General features: G+C 39.3%; 1 protein-coding gene across 1 annotated transcript; it reads right to left on the bottom strand.

Moving 5' to 3' along the window:
• Positions 1-9,791: 9,791 nt before the first annotated feature.
• Positions 9,792-20,911, bottom strand: LOC128531992 (olfactomedin-like). The gene is made up of 5 exons (XM_053506196.1): positions 20,798-20,911; positions 20,375-20,533; positions 19,899-20,102; positions 18,213-18,345; positions 9,792-10,987 (listed from the first exon to the last, which is right to left on the bottom strand). The coding sequence occupies exons 1-5, from the start codon at positions 20,864-20,866 to the stop codon at positions 10,176-10,178; spliced, it is 1,377 nt and encodes a 458-aa protein (XP_053362171.1). The 5' UTR covers positions 20,867-20,911; the 3' UTR covers positions 9,792-10,175.
• Positions 20,912-21,244: the final 333 nt, after the last annotated feature.

Raw genomic sequence — 21,244 nt, 5'->3', positions numbered from 1 at the left:
CAGTTTGGATCTTCTCCCCTGACCTCTGGCATCAACAAAGCATACAATTTACATTTTTTTTTAATCATAATTAAAATTGAATATTAATGTAACAAATAGTTAAGCACACCCTTCTAAATTAACCAAAGAGAAAGAAAATATTGTTTTGTTACAAAATTATATGAAATACAGATACAAAAAATAACGTTATGCATCACTTAATAGGAAAATGCTTCAGCTTTCGTCCCAAACCCTGATTTCAGGCCATAAAACTGTAATATTCCTTTTTCCGTGAAATTTCAGCAATACACATTTTCAATTTATACAATTCAAGATTGTCACATCACTCAAGTTACATTTTTTTAAAATAGGGCTCACGGATACACACACCCATTCACAATGCATCGTAGGTAGCATAACTTCTGTCTGTGCGGTAATATTACAGAAGGTAGCATTCTACCATTTAAATATACAAGGGAAGGGGCGTTCAAGTCAAACCGGGACTTGTGATGAAATTTGGTGCATGAAGCGATTGACATTTACAGGCGACTTCAGGCACAGTATGGTGATGGGACTCTTACTGTAGCTGCAGTAAAACATTTAAACGTTGCAAAACGTTTTAAAGAAAGCCATATGTCGCTCATATGGAATATCATAGGTAGAGGAATTAGTTCATCTGTTTCTGGTTTTTGGGTTTCCCGATGGGTCGTTGGTTCATCATGTGACAGCCCCACACTTAACCAATGCAGTCTGAGCCGGAAAGAGAATCGATTAGTTCACCTTTCGAATCTTCAGTTTTTTTGAGACGTTCATTCATCACGTCACTGCCCCATAAGGCTTATTATTATTGGTTAAGTGTGAGGCTATGATTGAGCTACTTAAGCCTGGGAATGTTCAGAGAACAGGTGAGGCGTGCTAATCGTAGACTAAATTAATTAATCTAAAGGTAAAATTAAAACTTAAATTAAATTGTTTTTCCTATAACATTATATTTTGGTCTTGTTTGTTGTGTGATCAACATTTGTATCAGCAGTAGATGTTAGGGAAGTAACACGTTACATTTGATTTACATTTTGCTAAAATGAACAAAGTGACTCGATTTGTTAATTTTGCTGAACGAGACTCAAAGATCCGAACTCCCCATCACTACAGTGATTGACGACCCTGGCCAAGGTGGCTCGCAGCGCGCTGCAGTTGTTTCCCTGAACATTCAGCGAGTGGAACGTCTGAACCTTAAAAATCTTAGCACTTTAAAAAAAAATTAGCACTCTACATGAACTCCGCCTGGTGTTATTGCCCCATCCCCATACAGTCCTGACCTCCCTGCAAGCCATGTTTACACATGTTTGGACTCTTAAAGGAGTCCCTGGGAGGCTGGTATTTCAGACGTAAAGACAAAAGTCCAATCACGGCACCGGCGTACTGAGAAAACTTTCTACTTTTCTACTTAAGCACTAGAGAGACATTGGAAAGAGTGCATCAGTGCAGCAAGGGATTCTATGGAGCGGTGTTTTCCGAAGTGTGTAATGCAGGTGGGCTGCAGTGACTGAGCGGGGTAGGTGTGCTGCAACAATAAATTTTGGTGATCAATGGTAAAATTACTAATTAAATATTTATGATTGAATATTTACATTCTATTCCAAATTTTTTACAGCTTCACCTGAACCTGGTTAAGTTGATCTCTAGTGCTTGTTCCTTTTTTGTCTGTAGTTGATTTTGTTCCTTTGTCTTGTGTCTGTTCTATTCGGGTTGTTTTGCTGCTCTGTTTTGTTCTGTGTTTGTTAGTGATGGTGATGTGAAGCCTGATTTAGGTGCCCAGGGTTTATTTCAGCTAACCCTAGTCATCCAAGGGATCATTTTACTGACCTCTAGTGGACAGATTGTTGTGTATCGACTAGATCTTAACATTGCAAGCAGCACAGTTAATACAGACAAGCAGCTTCAAGTACTGTAATGTAAAAAATACCGCATTCATTATTGACATTGGTGTGTTTGTTGTGTGTGTTGTTTAAAAATCCACTGTTCAAGGAAATGTTTATGCACATAATCACCAACTCTGAATCTGTGAAAATTAACTGAATATCTAGAATAGAAAAGAAATGTAAATAATTTTATATTATAAACTCTAATGTATATAGATACAATTACATTAGAGTTTATAATATAAATGAATATTAATTATTCACATAACATCATTAATATAAACCAAATGCAAGGCATTATTTGTTAGTACAGGCCATTGCAGGTGCTAGAACTGTGACCCTGAAGGAGTTAAGGAGTTTCACCCATGCTCCCAGAAGTGTTGGACCAGGTACGTATCTGTGTATACAGTATATACAGTATGTGTGTCATCCTGACCAGGATGGTGTTGCCTGTTTCTCTGACATATTGAGCTCTCCATTGTTTTCAAGTGATGAGATTTTACACAGTTTTTACTGTGTACTGTGCATGATTGGTGAGTACTAAAAACCTCTTTTGTAAATTTGTTCTGAACTAGGGCTGCACGATATTGGGAAAAAATTACATTGCAATATGTTTTTTTTCCCTGCGATATATAAAATTCTAATTTTATTTGTCACATACACAGTCATACACAGTACGAAATGTAGTGAAATGCTTATACGACTGCCAGTGACCTTAAAAAGAGAATTAAAGCTTATATAAGTAATAAATATGAATAAAAGAAATTCGATAGAAAAATTAAATAAAAAAATTAAATTAAACTAGGAAAAATAGAACTAAAAATAGAAATATGCTGTACAAATAGAAATATACCATACAATAACATTTAAGAAATTGAGAAATTTTGATATTTTTGGAAGAAAAATTGGTGTCTTTGTGCAATGGTCCAGAATGTAAACCTAAACATGTAGTGTAGATGTGAAGGTAGATGTGCGTGTAATTGTCCTTAGTGTCCATGAATGTAAAAAGATTGATTGATTGATTGATTGTGAAAAGATTGTGTTAGTTCTGCATAGTGGTGTGGTTGAGAGACCTTATCGCCTGCGGGAAGAAGCTTCTCCTCAGTCTCTCTGTGTTGGACCTCAGGGAGCGGAATCGCTTCCCAGACCACAACAGAGTGAACAGTCCATTGTTGAATTGCATATATTGCAATGTGTACAAATTTATTTATGTTCATCAGGTGTTTTGAACTGCTTAAAAATCTAATAATAATTCAAGAATAATTGGGGTTATTTTGTAAGCATTTTTAAAGAATAAAAAATATAAAAGTATAATCAAAACCCTGAAATAAAATACTTTTTTAAGCTTATTTTGGGTTGTTTCATAAACAGTTTGACTCGCCTTATTCACTGTCAATTCGGGCAAATCAAGGCTCTAATATATGAATGTTGCTTTTACCCTGATGAAAGGGAACTCATTTTGTGAATGAAAAGAGGACACTTTAATATCACATTAAGGAATAAACGAGTGACAAAATAAATAATTTAACAAATAAACTTAACTTGTTGTGATGACAATAACAAGTGATGTTAACAATAATTATGTTACAATAAATATAATGATATGTCAGAAGATACTTTTTTTTTTTAGTTTTGCATACTTTGTTTAGCCAAAGTAAAACAAGTGTTGGTCATAAGCTAACAAAAAAGATTAAATTAAACTTTTCAACAACTCTATAAAGATATTTGGTTTCTTTCTCAAAGCTGTTGCATAAAGTAAATATAAATATTCAAATACACCAATTGGGTGCTTCTGTATGCATTAACGTACTGATTGAAGCTTAGAGGTTTTTTGTGGTGCCGACTTAAATGGTCAAACAAATTCGTAGTGTTTCCGCGAGTTGCGGCAACAACTGCCAGGCACTCCCGACAAAGCACATGTTTTTGGTCAGCATCATCCTTTTTGTATCCAAAATACTTCCATATGACCGACGTTGCGTTTCGTTTTGCAACCAAATCTTCCATTTCAGCGCCTTTTTCCCGTTCCACGCTCATTTAGCCATGCGCACGCAGAGACTGCATGCATGAAGTAGGTGAAGCAACGTGTGCTTTGTAGATTTTAAAGAACCCCACAATATGAGTTAATTACTTTATATTGGACAAATATAGATCTGTAAATAGAAAGTTAAGGAATATAGAAAGTACATTTTTAAATCAGACACACAATTTTTTAAAATTTTGCCCTGCATCGTGACTGCCGCGATGTGACTATCGTGCATGCGTACATTGCGATGACGATGCTGAAACGAAGTATTGTGCCGCCCTAATCTGTACATAATCTTTTTACTCCAAATTATTGTGATGTTTGTATTTTGTGTTATGTAGAGGATTAAGTTTGGCTGTAATTAAATGATCCTGTAAACTTAAGTTTTTCCTAAAAGCTGTAATAACTTTATAATCCCTGTTTGTCCCAATATGTGCAGATATTTGGCCTTAATTGTTCTGGTCAGTTTTACAGAGGCAGAGGTGGCCCCTCTCATGAGGTATGTTTAAAATTTTTTCCTTGGAATAGACCTATTATATCACTTAGGCCTGTGTGCCCTGAAGAGGTCTTGCGCTGCTACCATACTTCTGTTCCTGGGTGCACATGCTACGAAACCTCGGGAGGTGTGATTTGAAAAGGCCAGAGTTAGCATGTTTAGGGTGGAAGCTTCTTTTGGGTACAAGAGCGTGTGTGTCAGTTTCCTTAAAAAAACTGATTGATGTTCAATTTGTGTGTGGTGTTGATATCTGGGCCTTTGTAAGTTGAAGTGTCCAAAAAGTTTAAAGATAGGTGACTGGTGGTGGATTATGATTTTATAGATGGATCATAGTTGTTTAGTGACCTCTCATTGGCCTCTGATTAGGGTTGCATCACTATACTTGTGTTACTCAAGCTTTTGTGCAGCTTTTGACACTATTGATCATAGTATTCTTTTTCACAGATTAGAAAATGTAGTAGAAATTAAGGGAGCGGCCCTCTCGTGGCTCAGATCCTTTTTGACTGATCGTTTTCAGTTTGTAGATTTAAATGGTGACCATTCTGCATGTTCTAAAGTGAAGTTTGGTGTTACACAGGGTTCAGTTTTAGGCCCATTGCTTTTTTCTCTTTACTTGCTTCCTCTGGGCACCATAATTCTTAAGCATGGTATTAGTTTTCATTGTTATGCTAATGACACAAAGTTATATGGCTCAGCAAAACCAGATGAGAAAAAACAGCTCACTAAAGTTGAGCAATGTGTGCAGGACATAAGAAATTGGATGTTAATTAACTTCCTTCTGCTTAATCCTGATAAGAAAAAAGTTCTAGTCATTGGACCACAAGCAGCTAGAAGTAAGATTTTAGATTACTCTGTAACTTTAAATGGCCGTTCTGTTCCATCAAGTGCAACAGTAAAAGACCTCGGTCTGCTTGCAGTTCCATGCTTTACACATACCTAACTGCCATCTCTCCCTCTCTTCTGCTCTCTCCTCTTCTCTCTCTTCTTCTCTCTTTTTCCCTCTACCTGTCTCTCAGTCGAGCTATACATGTCGCTCCTGAGCTGCCAGTGATACAAAACGCCTCTGCCCTCTGGAGCTGTCTGGCTCATCCAGGTGTCCTGCTTCTGGTTGGAGATCTTGTCGTATGGATGCCCCGTGTTGTCTGCCTGGGATGCGTGTGGTGACTGGGGACGATTTTACTTTTCCACGAAGAAAGTCTTGTCCTCAGCTGATGCAGACAGCTGTTCTCTGAGGACTTGTGACTTCAGTCGCTCGATAGTTCAGGACTGAAGTTTCCTACAGTCTACTTGAGCCCCCAATAATGAACTGGACTCAATTTTAACTTAAACACATCTCCTGTTATACTAAACCTCCAGTTTCACACAGTATGATGCAGATCAATCCGTGCTATCTATTTCACCCAAATGAGGATAGATTCCCTATCTAATTTTTTTTTCTTCCTCTGTATGGGAAACAAATTCCTCAGATATCATCCATATATCTAAAATAGTGGAGTGGCTGTTTGTGGCATTGGGATATAGCTGAGATTTCCTATTCTGCCATAAATATGTTGGCGTAGGCCGGGGCAAACTGCCTGCCCACTCTTACCTTTAATTTAAAGGAACAATTGCCCATTAAACTCAAAATCGTTTTTTCTTTGAATATAATACTAATAGTTAGATTAGCTCTTTGTTAGGGCTAGAGGTTTTAGATTTTTTCTAATAAATGTTTTTGATGGCATTTATGTCCATAGTGAACAAGATAGTCTTTTAGGGAATTTCTATTCCTTTGACTTTCTGGACAAAATTAAAGGTGACTTTTATGTAGCTGGGATTGCCAATTGAAAGGGGAATAAACTAATGATCCAAGAATTCGGCCGTATAGTGCATTTTTATGATAAGCAGAGTTAGAGTTTTGGTAATGAAATCATGTAATCATGAATGTCTGGGCTTTGTGTTCTGTTTCTGCCGTGTCCTTTTGTTTTTCTTTTGTAAATCTGTATTTATTGCTCATGTTTGGTTCGGCTCTCTATACCATGTTGCCTTTGTAAATGCATTTTGCCCAGCCATAAATTTGACAGCCCCTGAACAGAAATTTTTTTGCCTGTTAAATATTATATCTGACCTTTGATACAGTAGGCATTTGCTGCCCTCGTGTGGCAACCATATTTCACTGTGTCTGCATAGGAGACCACTTTCTCTCCCTGTGCATGAAATGTCCTCCTGTGATCCAGTTAGGGCATAGACCAGATCTCTCTCTTGTAGTATAGATTCTTATTTTCTATATTTGAAAGTAATAAGAAGAAAGGCTTTTCTAAAAAATAGATGAAAAAACAAGAACAGGTTTTCCCTTCTTGAGGAAAACTTGTTCTGAATTTTCTGAAAGAAATCTCAAAAATAGAAAATACAAAGTAATGAAATAATAAAATAATGAAAAGAAAGGGACTGAGTAGAAAAGGCTTTCTCTCTGTCTCAGTGCTGAAAGCGATCAGAAAATGTTGGCATCTTCAGCTATTCCTTTTTATACTGTGGGGCATTTAAACAGGCAAATACGAGCTTCAGTTATGCTTCATTTTAAAAATAAACAGCTTCCAGGCAATCAGTAAGGGAAGGGTTATGGTTATAGTTATGGTTGGGGTTTGGGTTTGGGTGAGCGGTTAGAGAGAAATCATAGGTCCTAGTACTCGGCTAGAGATTGCAATTCAATGCAGCCTGATAATTTGGCAACAAAATCTACAGTCTACAGGTCTGACACCAAAATCTATCGACTTTTATTTTTATCTCCTTACACGCAACTGTCCCAGGTGTGCCAAGTCTGCCAGGTCTTTTTCTCCTTTAAGTGCAGTCTGCTCGGAGGAGATACCTGGGCCAGTCCTGCTGATTGTTAAAACTTAGAGTTCAGTCTCTTGGCAATAAGAAACAGGACATTAACTAAACCCTACATTGGAGACAGTGTCGTAAGACACGCCATTAAATCATATTTTCTTAATTAAGATTTCAGCTATTCCTTGAGCTGTGTGTATCCTGTTTAAGGGTATGAAGCCACAGCCTTTACAAAATGCTCAAAGCTGCATTTACATGGGCTATATTTCTTTATTCTTATTAGAGATTTTAACTGTTTACATGGACATTGATCTGATCTTCTAAGATGTGTGCTTATATTGTTTAATTGAACCAGTTACACCTGAGGCTACACCAGGGATCCTCGCCTTCAGGTTCACTTGTACGTTAAAGTGTTGTCATTGTATTTTTTGTTATTGCTTGACCACAAACACTGGGATACCTGACAGCACCATGCTTTTTCTCTAATAATTATATTTACTTTTTATGTCAAGATATAAACCATTTACTCATGAGCACACTTGTGTTCCACTTCTGGTTGGAGTTCCTTGGGAGTCTACTTGGGATACGTGTAGTGACTGGGGACAGTTTCACTTGACCATAAACATGATCCGGACATCCCTTCTCTGATGATTTGTGACTTCCGTCGAGCAGTAGTTCAGGAATGAAAATTCCACAAACAGTTTTGTACCGGTTTTGCTGCATTTAATAAACATAACCCAAACCACACTAATAGGACATGTCTATATGCAAAGGACGAAACATTACCGGTGTCAAATTCTGTAAAGATAAGCGCAAGACTCACCTTAGAAAAGGTCCTTGGAAATGTAGTCCCCGAAACCGTCTGCTCTCAAACACAAAACAAACTCACACCTTCGGCACCGTGCTGGGGGTACTGGCCTCGCAACGGGAGGCAGTCCTTTTATTATTTTATATTGCAAACAACAACAACTTAAAGCAAATGAAACGAGGTAGATTTATGGTGAATACATTAGTAAATACTAAGCAAAGGGTTCAATGGAAAATAAAAGAACACAAAGGTTTGTGAACTGATATTAACAGCGTTTGCTAACACTACCCAAGTACCAATCAGGAGTACAACAGAACTCTCTTATATCCTGGTCCTGTGACTCATGTTCTAACAGCCTTATGCTACTAACCAATTAGCAGGCCTTGACCTTATAAGGTAAATACTGGCACACAAAGCTATGCTTATACTGCTTCTAACTAGACCTAAGGAACACATAAAAATACATATTTTTTATCTCAGGGCCGGCTTCCTGCCAAACATTTTACAGCAGGAGCGAACGTGACTCTAGACAGTTCATCCTTAGGTGACAGGAACGTTGCTGGTAACCGCAGCCGTGCAAAGGTCAACGGCTTCCTCTCTACGCGTGATACAGCATGATTGATCGTTGAACGGTTGAGGGGCCTCTGCTGCAACTTCCCTCGTGGGGCCTCGGCGCCTCTTCCTGCGTCTCCGTAGAGCCTTCATCCCTGAAACATATCTAGCTTCATGCAATACATCTCCCAAAGTGAGCTGGGACATATGACAACTTATTATATTAGCCGGTTCCACAACATACCTGAGTCTCCAGTCAAAAAAGTAGGTGTAAAATTTTGCTCGGTCTGTCCGCTGTGCTTCGGTAAGCTTTTCTGGCCAGGAGAGACTCAGTCAAACACACACACATTGTCTGTCAGAAAGGTCTCTGTTTATTAACAGCAAAAGATGGGGTTTATATATGTTTGACCAAACGCCTGTGCCATAAACATATGTTACTACAAAGAACATGAACCGTTGTAAATGTCCTGGTGAGATCCTGAAGAATTAAAGGAGAGGGAGATAGAGAGGTGTCCGTCCAGAGACAGATCACAAGATGTTGGCTTGAGTTAGGGGGAGAGGGGGAAGGAGACAGAGGGGGAGAGAGAGAGAGGGAGAGAGACATAAAGAGAGAATTGGAAGGTAAGCGTGGGAGCGTTCACACCTTAAAGAGCAGATGCAAGAGGAGACAGGAAGATAGCAGCAGGAAAGATTTAACACGTTAATATCAGATCTATGAGGAAGAGAGCAAGAGAGTAGAAATAACTCCTTTATATATAAAATAATTCTAACACATCATAAACACATCTTCTGTTATACTGAACATCCAGCCTCTTAACACACAGTATGACTGTAGATCAATCCCTGCTATCCGTTATCACCCAAATGAGAATGGGTTCCCTGTTGTAGATTTCTTCACATTTTTTCCCCATAATTTTTCATATATTTTTTTTTATTTTGCAAAGCGGCTTTGTGATGATCACCATTGTTAAAAGTACTATATAAATAAAACTATATAATTAAATCAGTTTGGTGCCCTGCTTAAAGGTCTGTGGGGCCCTGTTCTCAGTCCAGGTGAGGCACATCAAGCGACTAATTGGTCAGCCTCTGTGATGTTGCCATTAACAATTAAACCCAACAGCATTAAAAGCTAAACTCACTTGTAGACATCTTAATCTATTTTCTTATTTATTTTGGAACATATCATTTAAACAGGCATCAGATGGCATAAAAGATTTAACTCTCTTTAATGAAGCATTATATTCAAAGCATACTCTGAGCATACATAAGGTTTAGCTAGTACACCACTATAAGAAAACCTACTTAAACAACTAGCTACAACAATAGCATTTTCTAGCAATACTGTATATAGATTACAATACAGTTAAAATGTAAAGGTGAAAGAGACATTCAAATTGGGTGAGATTGAAGTTTTGCTGCATTAAGACCAAAAACAACATGATTTGCATTATGATTTTCTATAATCACTGAGGTTTGATCAGTAAAGTAAGCAGGGTGCGTTGCTTTTGCCAGCCCAACTTTAAACACTTTTTATTTTTATTATTTTTTATTATTGCTATTTGGTGAAATTATGCCGTATTCTAATCTAGCGTTTCAGAAGTAAGCTTGGTAGGAGAGCATGTAGCCACCGTTGTACATGTAGAGCATCATATCTTTGGGGTTGTAGTGAAGGCTAGCAACACCCGCTGCTACCTTATCCATAGGGATTGCAAGTGTGTTGTCCTCCAACCCTGTGGTAAGGTCAAAGGCGTAGAACACTTCTTCTTTGTAGGTGTTTATGAAACGAGTTGCGTAAAGCACCCCACACACTATGAAGGTGTTGGTCACGGAGCGCTTGAACAGGCGTGTTTTCCACGTGTGTGTTATATTGAAGCCTTCAGGGTCTACTCGACTCACAACTATGTTACCGTAGTTAGCTTCTGTAGCATAAATTGCCCACAAGCCTTTGTCATCAGCTGAGAGACTGATGTCTGTATAATCTAAGCAGCTGTAGTAGCAGTAGGGGAATTTGTTGTTGAATCCAGCATCAGGAAGCGTCAGACGTCGGAATTGCTTTGTTTTCACTTCATACGCACAAAGGTCAGGCTTGTAATAGCACTCATAATACACAACACCATTGTAAACGATAGTGCCTGGACCCTGGATCGCATAGGAATTAGAGTATGAGCTAACTAGTGTTTCATCTTTGTAATTTTTTCCAGACATAAAGTCTTCATAAGTCTTGTAGAAGCGTACAGTTATACCCAACATGTTGCTACTAGCTAGAGACTGGATCCAGTAGGTCAGGTCACTTTCTGTGCCAGTGTCATGACCCCATGCTCCAGAGACGTACGACGTGCTGTACGGGTTCAGCTTAGTGACCACTGGCGCACTGATATTTTTCAGTACATGCTGAGAACAAGAGCCTGTAACACAGAAAATAGAAAAAAAGTCACTTGGACTCCTCAGCAAGATGTGATGCTGGGGGTAAATTCTAAGACATTTGGAGAGCTGTGGCTCGGCCCACCCTTTATACCTGTCAGACCTATCTTTCTGCTTATTCTTCTTCATTTTTAAAATGCTACTACTGTGTCTGGTCTTGCATGGGGTTTTTCGCCTACTACAGTACGTTTAGGTTATTGCTTTCAACAGTGGATTTTTTCATTAGAGATATTTAGTTTTATTATTTAGTAAGGTATCTTTGCTGTACAGCATTTCTTTGCATTTGCCTAAATCTTTTGTATGGAACTGTATACACTCTAATTTATGTATAAGTTCGACTAACACTGCTTGCTTGACTTAGAAGGAGAACTGGTTTCTTTTGAGTCTACTTCATTTTAAGACATCTAAATCATCCAAATCTACATTTAGATTAGTGTAACGCTGCACTGGTATAATGTCTTATGATAAAGCAGTAATCAAAAAAAATTTATCTAAACTTTAAAAAATAATAAACTTTTTTATCATAAACAAGGTGCATCAAATAGTTGATTAATTATAAAATATAAAACATGAAATAAAAAGCTTCTGACTAAACATCATTAAACAGAGATAGACTAGGCTAAATAATGTATAGGCCTACATACAGTATATACAGTATACACCAATCAGCCATAACAATAAACGCATTAACATTAACAGCACGTAGGTTTAAGACTCTTAACAGCTCTGGTGTTTTGGGATGTGCTGAAGTGTCTGGGACTAGGACGTTAGCAGCAGCTAAAGTGATGAAAGTTGCAAGGTGGGGCCTCCATAGATCAGATCTGTTTGCCAGTTGCACAGCAGGATGGCAGCACTGACGTAAGCTCCAAGCCAACTTAGTAAACCTTTATTTATCTGCCTTTATTTTTATTTGTCCTGCACTTTTTCACTTTTAATATAGTTGCGACTCACTCCTACAACTGAGACCAGCAGCGAGTGATGTACTTCCATGGATCCTTTGTTTATGCAATAAAAACAAGAACAGAAAAGCGCACTTCAGACATGCTGTGCAGAGCACGGCAGAGAAACAGCAGACCCTCTCTACCCTCCATACTGCTTGCAAATGTTCAGTTCTTGGATATTAAGCTAGACGCAGTGTGTGGCCAGATTAAATACCATTGGAACATCAGAAATTGCTGTATTTTCGCACTTACAGAGACATGGCTTGAGCCCAACATTCCGGATTATGCCGTTACGTCAGACAACTTTTCCATCTACCGACTAGATAGAACAGCAAACTCAGGCAAGTCAAGGGCTGGTTAATTCTGCTTGGGCTACAGATGTCTGGTTCTATAACTCACTGCTCACCAGACCTAGAACTGCTGTCCATTAAAGTTAGGCCTTTCTACCTCCCCAGAGAGTTTAGCACAATACTCCTCACAGCTGTTTACATCCACCTACAGACTGGTAAATCTCGGGCATTGGAGGAACTGTATAAGATCAGGAATGGACTTGGAAAACTTTCACCGAGATGAGCTATTATTCTTTTTGTTTCCAAAATATCAACATTACGTTTCCCACCAGAGGAAAGCAAACTCTGGATGACTCTTATACTGTCCTCCTTTCAGGAACTGCTATAACCTTTGCCCCCAGCCCGCTTTCAAAAAATCATCCCACTGCTCATTTCTATTTTTATCGCCTACAGACAAAGGCTAAAACAAGATAAACCAGTTCACAGAGACATTCACATGTAGACCAGGGAGATTGACAAGGTGTTAATGGACTGCTTTGAAACAACTGATTGGCAGATGTTTGGGGATGCAGCTGATGGCAACATCAATGACTACATCTGTTATAGGCTATATAATTAAGTAATTGATGACATTGTTTCTAAATTTACCATCTGCATCTACCCCAACCAAAAGCCATGAGTGAATTGAGCAGGCCGCAATAAGCTGAAAGCACAGACATCTGGGAACCCTGATGACTACAAAGCTGCCAGGTATGACCTCAGGAAGGCCATCAGAGATGCCAAGTGAGAATCCAAGGGGAGGGTGGTGTCCACTTACAACAGTCAAGATCCCAGGGGCCTGTGGAGTGGAATACGCTGCATCATAGATTACAAAGGAGCAAGCAAGAATGATCTTAACATCTACTGTACTACTGTACGCTTGGTGTGATGAGACAAGCACTCAAAAGATTTAATCCACACAAAGGCCCAGGACCTGACGGCTTTCCAGTGTGGTTCCAGAGGGCATGCCCTGACCAACTTAGGGGGTGCTCACCAGTATCTCAGTATCTTAAATCTCTCTGAGTCAGACTGTGGTCCCTACCGTCTTTAAGGCATCCACTAATGTTCCTATTCCTAAAAAAAAATATTTATTGAATCAATGACTAATGGACTAGTGCCACTAACATTAGTTATCAGAAAGTGCTTCGAGCAACTTTTTAAAACATATATTTGCTGAACCCTCCCTGACACCCTAGACCCTCTACAGTTTGCATACAGACCAAAGAGGGCCACAGACGAGGTCATTGCATTTGCCACACACACCGCTCTCATCCACCTGGACAGAGGAAACACGTATGTGAAAATGCTCGATTACAGTTCTGCATTCAACACCACTATCTCTTCCAAACTGGTAAAGAAACTTGCTGATGGGTCTGGATATCTTCATGTGCAGCTGGATCTTTGACTTTCTAACCACCAGGTCACAGGTGGTAAAAATCTGTACTCTCTGTTTACATATGACTGCAATGCTAAACATAGCTTAAATAGCCTGCAGAAAGCACATACAGGTAGCATCATCCAGGACCACAACCATCCTGCATGGAGACATTTTTCTGTTGCTGTCTGGTAGACGGAACAGGAGCCTGTCCACATGCACGAAAAAACTGCAGGATAGTTTCTATTACCAGGATGAATATGTTCCCCCTGTACTTAAAACTGCTGTCATCAGACCACTTCTTCAAAAATCCACCTTGGATCCAGAAGTACTTGTAAACTACAGGTACTATGTATTCTAAACTCCCTTTTTAAAAGCTCTGGAAAAAGTTGTTGCTGCACAGATTCAGTCTCATCTAAAACAAAATGATTTGTTTGAGAAATTCCAGTCTGGCTTCCACCCCTGCCACAGCGTGTTAGCAGCTCTGTTTTTAGTCACGAATTACATGCTTATGTCAGCTGATGCTGGCTCTCCATCACTTCTCATTCTGTTGGATTTGACCTCTTTGATACTGTAATCTGTGAATCACAACATTGTTCTTCACAGATTACGTCATTATGCACTAGCATCTTAAACCCGACTCGTCTAATGGCGGCTGCCCTTGGGTCGCGGCCCCACGACATATGAAACCCTGCTCCAATTTACGGCCCTGGCTTAATGCAGAGGTGCACTGTAAATTGAAAAGCATGAGCTGGACACAGCGAATAAAGACTTACTGCTCCAGAGCTAACGGCAGAGGACAGAAGGCTCCGACTATGGAAGATAGTTGGGTAAGAATGCAGAACGGGTTTTTTTTTTTTTTTTTTGCAGAAACTTCCAGCACTGGAACAGTTTGGCAGTGGACTGGGTCTACATGTTTTATGTTCTGCAATGTAAAGATCCTGAGGGACAGAACTTGTCCTGTCCTCCTAGGCTAGGGCACTAGCATCTCTAACCCAACTCATCTAATGGCGGCTGCCCTTCGGCCGCGGCCCCAAGATGTATGAAACCCTGCTCTAATTTACGGCCCTGGCTAATGCGGAGGTGCACTGTAAATTGAAGAGCATGAGCTGGGCACAGCAAATGAAGTCTTACTGCTCCGGAGATAACGGCGGAGGACAGAGGGCTTCAACTGTGGAAGATAGTTGGGTAAGAATGCAGAACAGCTTTTCCTATCCAGTTGGCAAAGCCTAAGCACACTGAGGGGCGCTTTCCACCAGCCCCATCAGTCCGGACGTAGGCGAGAAGCGACTACGTATGTTCTGAGTGTACTAACTTTGTAACCCTTATTACCTTTGGGGATTGGCCCTTGGATAAAATCTCCAGGCACTTAGCCACCACAGAACCGGTGAAAGTTACTTCCTGGCTTAGCTTGAACTCCTTTAGAGTGTTTAAAATGGACTTGACGGGCGCAGGATACAGCTGTGCCCGCATTGCGGTCAGATCTCACATGACACTTAATGTATGCTTTGTGTAGGAAAGAGAACGCTTTCCGTGGCGTTGAGACTCCTAAAGAAAACGAGGTGAGCTACAGTACGACGACATGTCGATGCCGATGCGCTAGCTCCATGGAGAGGGTACGAAGCTCTTGGCGCGTAACTCTTGTTGCCACTTAGTTGCTGGAGGGAGTATTTCAGGGCCAGAAATAAAGTCATCGTTTTGGGGCAATTGATGTGCCACACGAGGATTCCGCATGACACTCAACTTCATACCTCGTTTAGGAAGAAGAATGCTTTGTGGCGTTAGGGCTCCACCCTAAGACATGAGGTGAGCTAGGGCGACGTGTTGACGCCTAACGTCTCTGTCTGGGAGGGAAACATGCGGTATGGCCCTCTTTCCAGCAAGCCTGTGATTTTGGATTTAACAGAGGTGATCACTGTGGCTTCACGGAGGTGGAAAAGCCACGCTGTTGAAACACAATGATAGAATCCAGTAGCCCAGGAGACCTGCTTGACAGTAGCTTACACGCTGACAGCTTCTCTGAAGGGGCATTAGCTTTGTTGCTTAGCTAGGTGGAGGGGTGGTGATGGTGGTGGCTGTTAGGTGTTTGGTGCACCTAACACTTTGTCCTGAGGATACTGGTTTTCCACAGTGCTTCGTGCTTAAGGAGACATAGCTCCATTGCTTCGTACCTAAAGAGACATAGCTGAACGAAGATGTTAGTCTACACGCTTGGTGGAGAGTGTGGATTTTTCCCAAGAGAATGAGCTCCCAGGAGAGAGATAGCCCGTCAGCGTCCCTCTGATCTGGAACATCATCATAAAGGATCGCGCTTTCATTCATGACATTGGAACAAATCAAATGTCAATAGCACAAAAACACAGGATAAATACAGCTTATTCCATGAAAAAGTTAACTCATGGTGGTCGCCAGGAGTGGGAGGGGCCATCATTGAGGCCCCTCCTCCGACCACCCGACAGGCACCTGTCGGCTGACCTTGCGCGTTTGGGGGATTTATTTTATTTATTAATTTTTACGGCGAATATAGGTGTAAGCGTTATACCACGCGTTACCACCTCTAACACCAACTAACACACTGGCTCATCACTAGAGAATCGCTCTGGAGTAATAGTTTTCATCTTCGCGGAAGCGAAAGAGAAAGTTTTTCCCCCCTTCACAAGAAGCGCCGAAGCGCGCTGAAGAAGTGGAAGGTAAAAGACTCATGATCCGGCGAGAAAGCGAGAGAAAAGGATAATTCTGTCTCGTGCGCCTCTGCCAGATTTGCACGCGAGAAATACGCTACGGGTCGCAGTTTCGCTTTAAGACGGCGAACCCGAGCGTGCAGGACTTTAATAGTGAGATGATCACGTCCCAGACACTAAAAAATCTTGTATAAAGGTATAGCTCTACGATAGCTTCAGACACTAAAATCTTTGTTTAAAAGAAATGGCTGCACTGGGACACCATTAAATTTATCTATCCACATTGTGCAATACAAACTTAATGCATTGGTTTAACATAGAGTATGTGACCGTGTGCAATAACTCACACACACCCACACACACACTAACACACCCACATGCACTCACTTATGCATACACATACATACATAAACACATATACAAATATTCACACACACCCACAAATACATATATATACAGGTTAACTGGTTCTTCTCGTCCTAAGCATTTCATTGTACTATTTAATGACAAATAAACAAAACGTGACTTTGAACATCTAATGGATTTGGAGGCTAAATCAATAACAGTGAACTCTATCCTGTCAAGTGTTTTTTGTGCTGCATTGGCTTTTATAGGATCAGACTGGGCTTTTGGTCCCCTTTGACATGGATGAGCCTTGGGTAGCCATTATACTTATATGTGCAGTGCAGCTTTTAACACCATTAATTATAGTATTCTCCTTCACAGATTAGAAAACATGTTAGGAATTAAGAGAACAGCCCTCTCCTGGCTTAGATCCTATTTGACTGACTGATCGATATCATTATGTAGATTTAAATAGTGATTATTCAGCATCTAGTGGAGTTTGGTGTTCCACAGGGTTCGGTTTTAAAGCCACTGCTTTTTTCCCTTTACATGCTTCCTTTGGGCAACATAATCTGTAAGCATGGTATTAGTTTTCATTGTTATGCTAACAACACACAGTTATATGTCTTAGCAAAACCAGATGAGAAAAACCAGCTTGCTAAAGAGCAATGCGTAAAGGATATAAGAGACTGGATGCTAATTAACTTCCTTTTGCTTAATCCTGATAAGACAGAAGTACTAGTCATAGGACCGCATGCAGCTAGGAGCAAGATTTTAGATCACACTGTAACTTTAGATGGCCTTTCTGTTCCATCAAGTGCAACAGTAAAAGACCTCGATGTGATTATAGATTCTAGTCTTTCATTTGAAGCTCATGTAGACAATATTACCAGGATAGCATTATTTCTCCTCAGAAATATTGTCAAGGTATATATTGTCGCCTACAGTAATGATGCAGAAAAACTAGTTAACGCTTTTATCACCTCTAGGTTAGTCTATTGTAATGTCTTACTGTCTGGTTGTTCAACTAGGTGCATAAACAAGCTTCAGTTAGTCCAGAATGCAGCAGGGGGAGTCCTCACTGAACCAGAAAATACGAGCACATCACCCTTTCTTATCTTCACTCCATTGGCTCCCTGTGAAATTCCACATTGATTTTAAAATACTACTTTTTACATATAAAGCATTAAATGGTCTCGCGCCGCAGTATCAGAGTGAACTGCTTGTGTCTTACGATCCGCCACGCCTACTTCGATCAAAGGATGCAGGCTGCTTGACAGTACCAAGTATTATGAAAACTACAGCAGGGGCAGAGCTTTTTCTTACAAAGCCCCAAAATTATGGAATAGTTTTCCAATTAATGTTTAAGACTTAGACACAGTCTCAGTGTTCAAGTCTAGGCTTAAAACCTATTTATTTAGCCAAGCAGTTTTGTAAAAGTTTTCCTTGAACGAAGACTGGCAAATGAAGTACTTACTATTCATGTCTACAGTAAGTATCCTTTATGCACTTGAGTAAAAAGCTCTTGTCTCACTTACTCCTGAAGTCTTGTGGGATGGTTCTGCTGATCTGGACACGGTTATTAAGGTAGCGCAGCTTGTCCCTGACTGTTTCAAGGTTGAAGATCTTTCTCTTATACATCACCTCCACATCATCCTTAAACTTCTCCAACTGTGGAACAAATGCAGAAAAGTACATTTATTAGCAAATAGAGCATAAATTGTGTAGCAGAGCTACTATGAGGCACATAAAAAATGGAGAAGAAAATATTAACTGTTTTTAAGCATAATAAAACATGACTAGACTGCTTTTCATTTGATAATCTATCACTATGCTTCCTTTTTCCAGAATCAGTAAACTATAATAAAAATATCTTAAAAAATAAAAATATATTAAATCTGGACAAATGTATTAAATGTACTACTTTACTTTTTTAGCTATTTTTGCTATTTAACGGGGCCCGGTTTTTCCGATAACGCACACACGCTAAGAAGACTCTTAAGATATAGCTTACGTAAATGATTAATTTTCGAAGTGTGTTAACTGCCCCTTAGAAATCTTCTTAAGTCGCTGCCTCTTATGTCTGACGTTACAAGGCGCTGTCTAAAGTACAGTAAAGGTACTAAATTAGTTGACATCGATTACTTAGAAATCGATTTTTCACTTATTTTGCATGTCAGCGTTAAGAAAGACAGCACTTCCTTGCACAAAATTCTTCCAATAACGTTTATCTCGACATGGGTATATTATCAATAGCATGCCATAATATATATATATATTAAAACACCAAACTGTCGCTAATATTTTCATGTAACCTGTAGTGGCAGTGAAACGAACCGGATATACAATCCGAGTTGATCGACAAACAGCTGTGTAAGTATGTCACTTGTTGGGATAAGTGTATTACGCATTATTACAATCACGCAGAAAAAAAAAAAGATGCAGGGTTTTAAACTCTCAAGTTTATTTTCTCAATTAACTAAATCAAATTTCATCTTAAAATAAAACGTGTTAAAAGAAAAGTCCATCAGTCATGAATGATGTCTAATGATCAATGAAACATATTTTAAACAAAAAAAAGGGCTAAAATATGAAAAGAGCTAAAGTTTTGCCTAAAGAAAAAATTTACATGAACCACACGGCCCCGCAGAGAGCACCGTCTTCAGTTTAGCAGAACAACGTGCTGCATCGCTCCCAAATTGTTTGCCACCTGTTTAATATTAAAAGTGATTGCCAATTTTAATGCATTAGTCACATTATGAAATAGGCTTATTAAAAGTCACACTATTAGTTCTGATATTTTATTTTATTTGATTCTTAAACAGGCCTACAGTATATTCCATCATTAATACGACTTTAATAACGTGCCATAATGTACTTCCATATGCCGCTGATTTGTAAAGACTGCTGCTCACGTGTTACTTACCTAAGAGATACTTAAAGAACGAACGTTAACATTAAGAGAGAGCTTAAGGTACAACTTAAGAACTACTTAGTGATAAGAAGCTTTTAAAAAAGCCCAGATTATTTTGCTTCTTTCTAGAAATCATTGCTTAAAATGATCAAATATTATGTGCTTTAGTCGAAAGTACAGCATGAAAAGGACAGATGACCTCAGTGAGAGGACACTATTATAACGATGCATATATATGTGAATGGACTTGTACTGTGCGTGTGTGTGTGTGTGTGTGTGTGTGTGTGTGTGTGTATGTGTGTGTATATACCTCTTGGCGTACTCGCCGTGCGTCTCTTCCGATTTGTACTTCATTCATGCTGTCATGTAGCTTCTGGATCTCCTTGCTGAGGTTCTTCAGGTAGAGCGCGTTGTACAGGTCCCGATTCTTTAGGTACTGAAACTTCTCCAGCCTCTTCCTCACACTGCTCACTATGGCATTCAGCCTAGGCAATGCTTTAGCACTGATGGCTGTCTGTCATACAGAATGAATGTTTATTATAACCTGCATTTCAATGACATTTCAACCTGACTTTTTCTCAGATCCTAACTAGAACTATGTATGCATGAATTTAAGGACTGTTTTTCATTTATCATTGTAAGATATTTAAATATACTGTAAATCCCGTATGAAGCACCTTATGGTGCTTTTTAGGTGTATCAGACCTTTTGTTTAATATTTAATTTACTGTAGGAGTCTGAATCTTATGCAGTGTGTGTAATCTGTGTTTGATGTGTGTGTGATACCTGTGCTTGGAGTCTCTGCAGTGAGTCATGGCAGTTTTGCACCAGTAATAACACAGAGTCATACTTGGCAGCAGGAAAACCCCAGATCGAGCTGTTCACATCACACACACATGCATCGTTTTTCTCTTGGCCTGAAATGCTGACAGCATGGCCACATCCCTTAAACACACACAATACATTGTACACAATCATAAACATATTGTGCACACAACACTCAAAGAGCAGTGCTCTATGAAAGCAAACAAACAGTAAAGGATGTTTTAATACCCTTTAAATCTACAGTATCTTAAAATTAATATGACATTTTATTTATTGAACACACTTTAAAATGCCTATTATTTTTTACTTGTTAGTGGCTTGTTTATTTTTAATTTTTATTTTTATTATAAGTATTGTAGCTGAAAGTGACTCGGTGCTACTTACAGCGATGGTGAGGAGCAGCACAAGCAGGATCATCTTCAAACTGTGAGTATATCTGAGCTTCTCCCTCATCAGCCTTTATAGCTATGATCTGTCTCTCTCTTTCTCCTTTTCTCTAAGACACACACACACACAGAAATGATTCAGAACACAAGACAATCAATTATGAGTATGATTATGTAATCTTTTTCTTTGCACAAGTTAAGTCTTAGGCAACCATTAACTGATAAAATCTTTTTGCCACATATCTCGTATTTAATCAATCTGCAGTAAGACGCTTTCATAAGAGATGTTGCAAAAACACCTACAGTAACTGCAAAATTTCTCATCCATAAGTGAAAAGAATAATAATAATAATAATAATAATAATAATAATGAGAAGTAGAAGAAAAAGAAGGTAATGGCTTATTAAGGTATGGGTATAATTGATGATTGTTAACGTAAATAGAA

The sequence above is a fragment of the Clarias gariepinus genome, chromosome 10, assembly GCF_024256425.1.
Source record: "Clarias gariepinus isolate MV-2021 ecotype Netherlands chromosome 10, CGAR_prim_01v2, whole genome shotgun sequence".
NCBI classification, from domain to species: domain Eukaryota; kingdom Metazoa; phylum Chordata; class Actinopteri; order Siluriformes; family Clariidae; genus Clarias; species Clarias gariepinus.
Note: the sequence above shows the minus strand (reverse complement) of the source record. Positions and strands in the feature narration are given on the sequence as shown.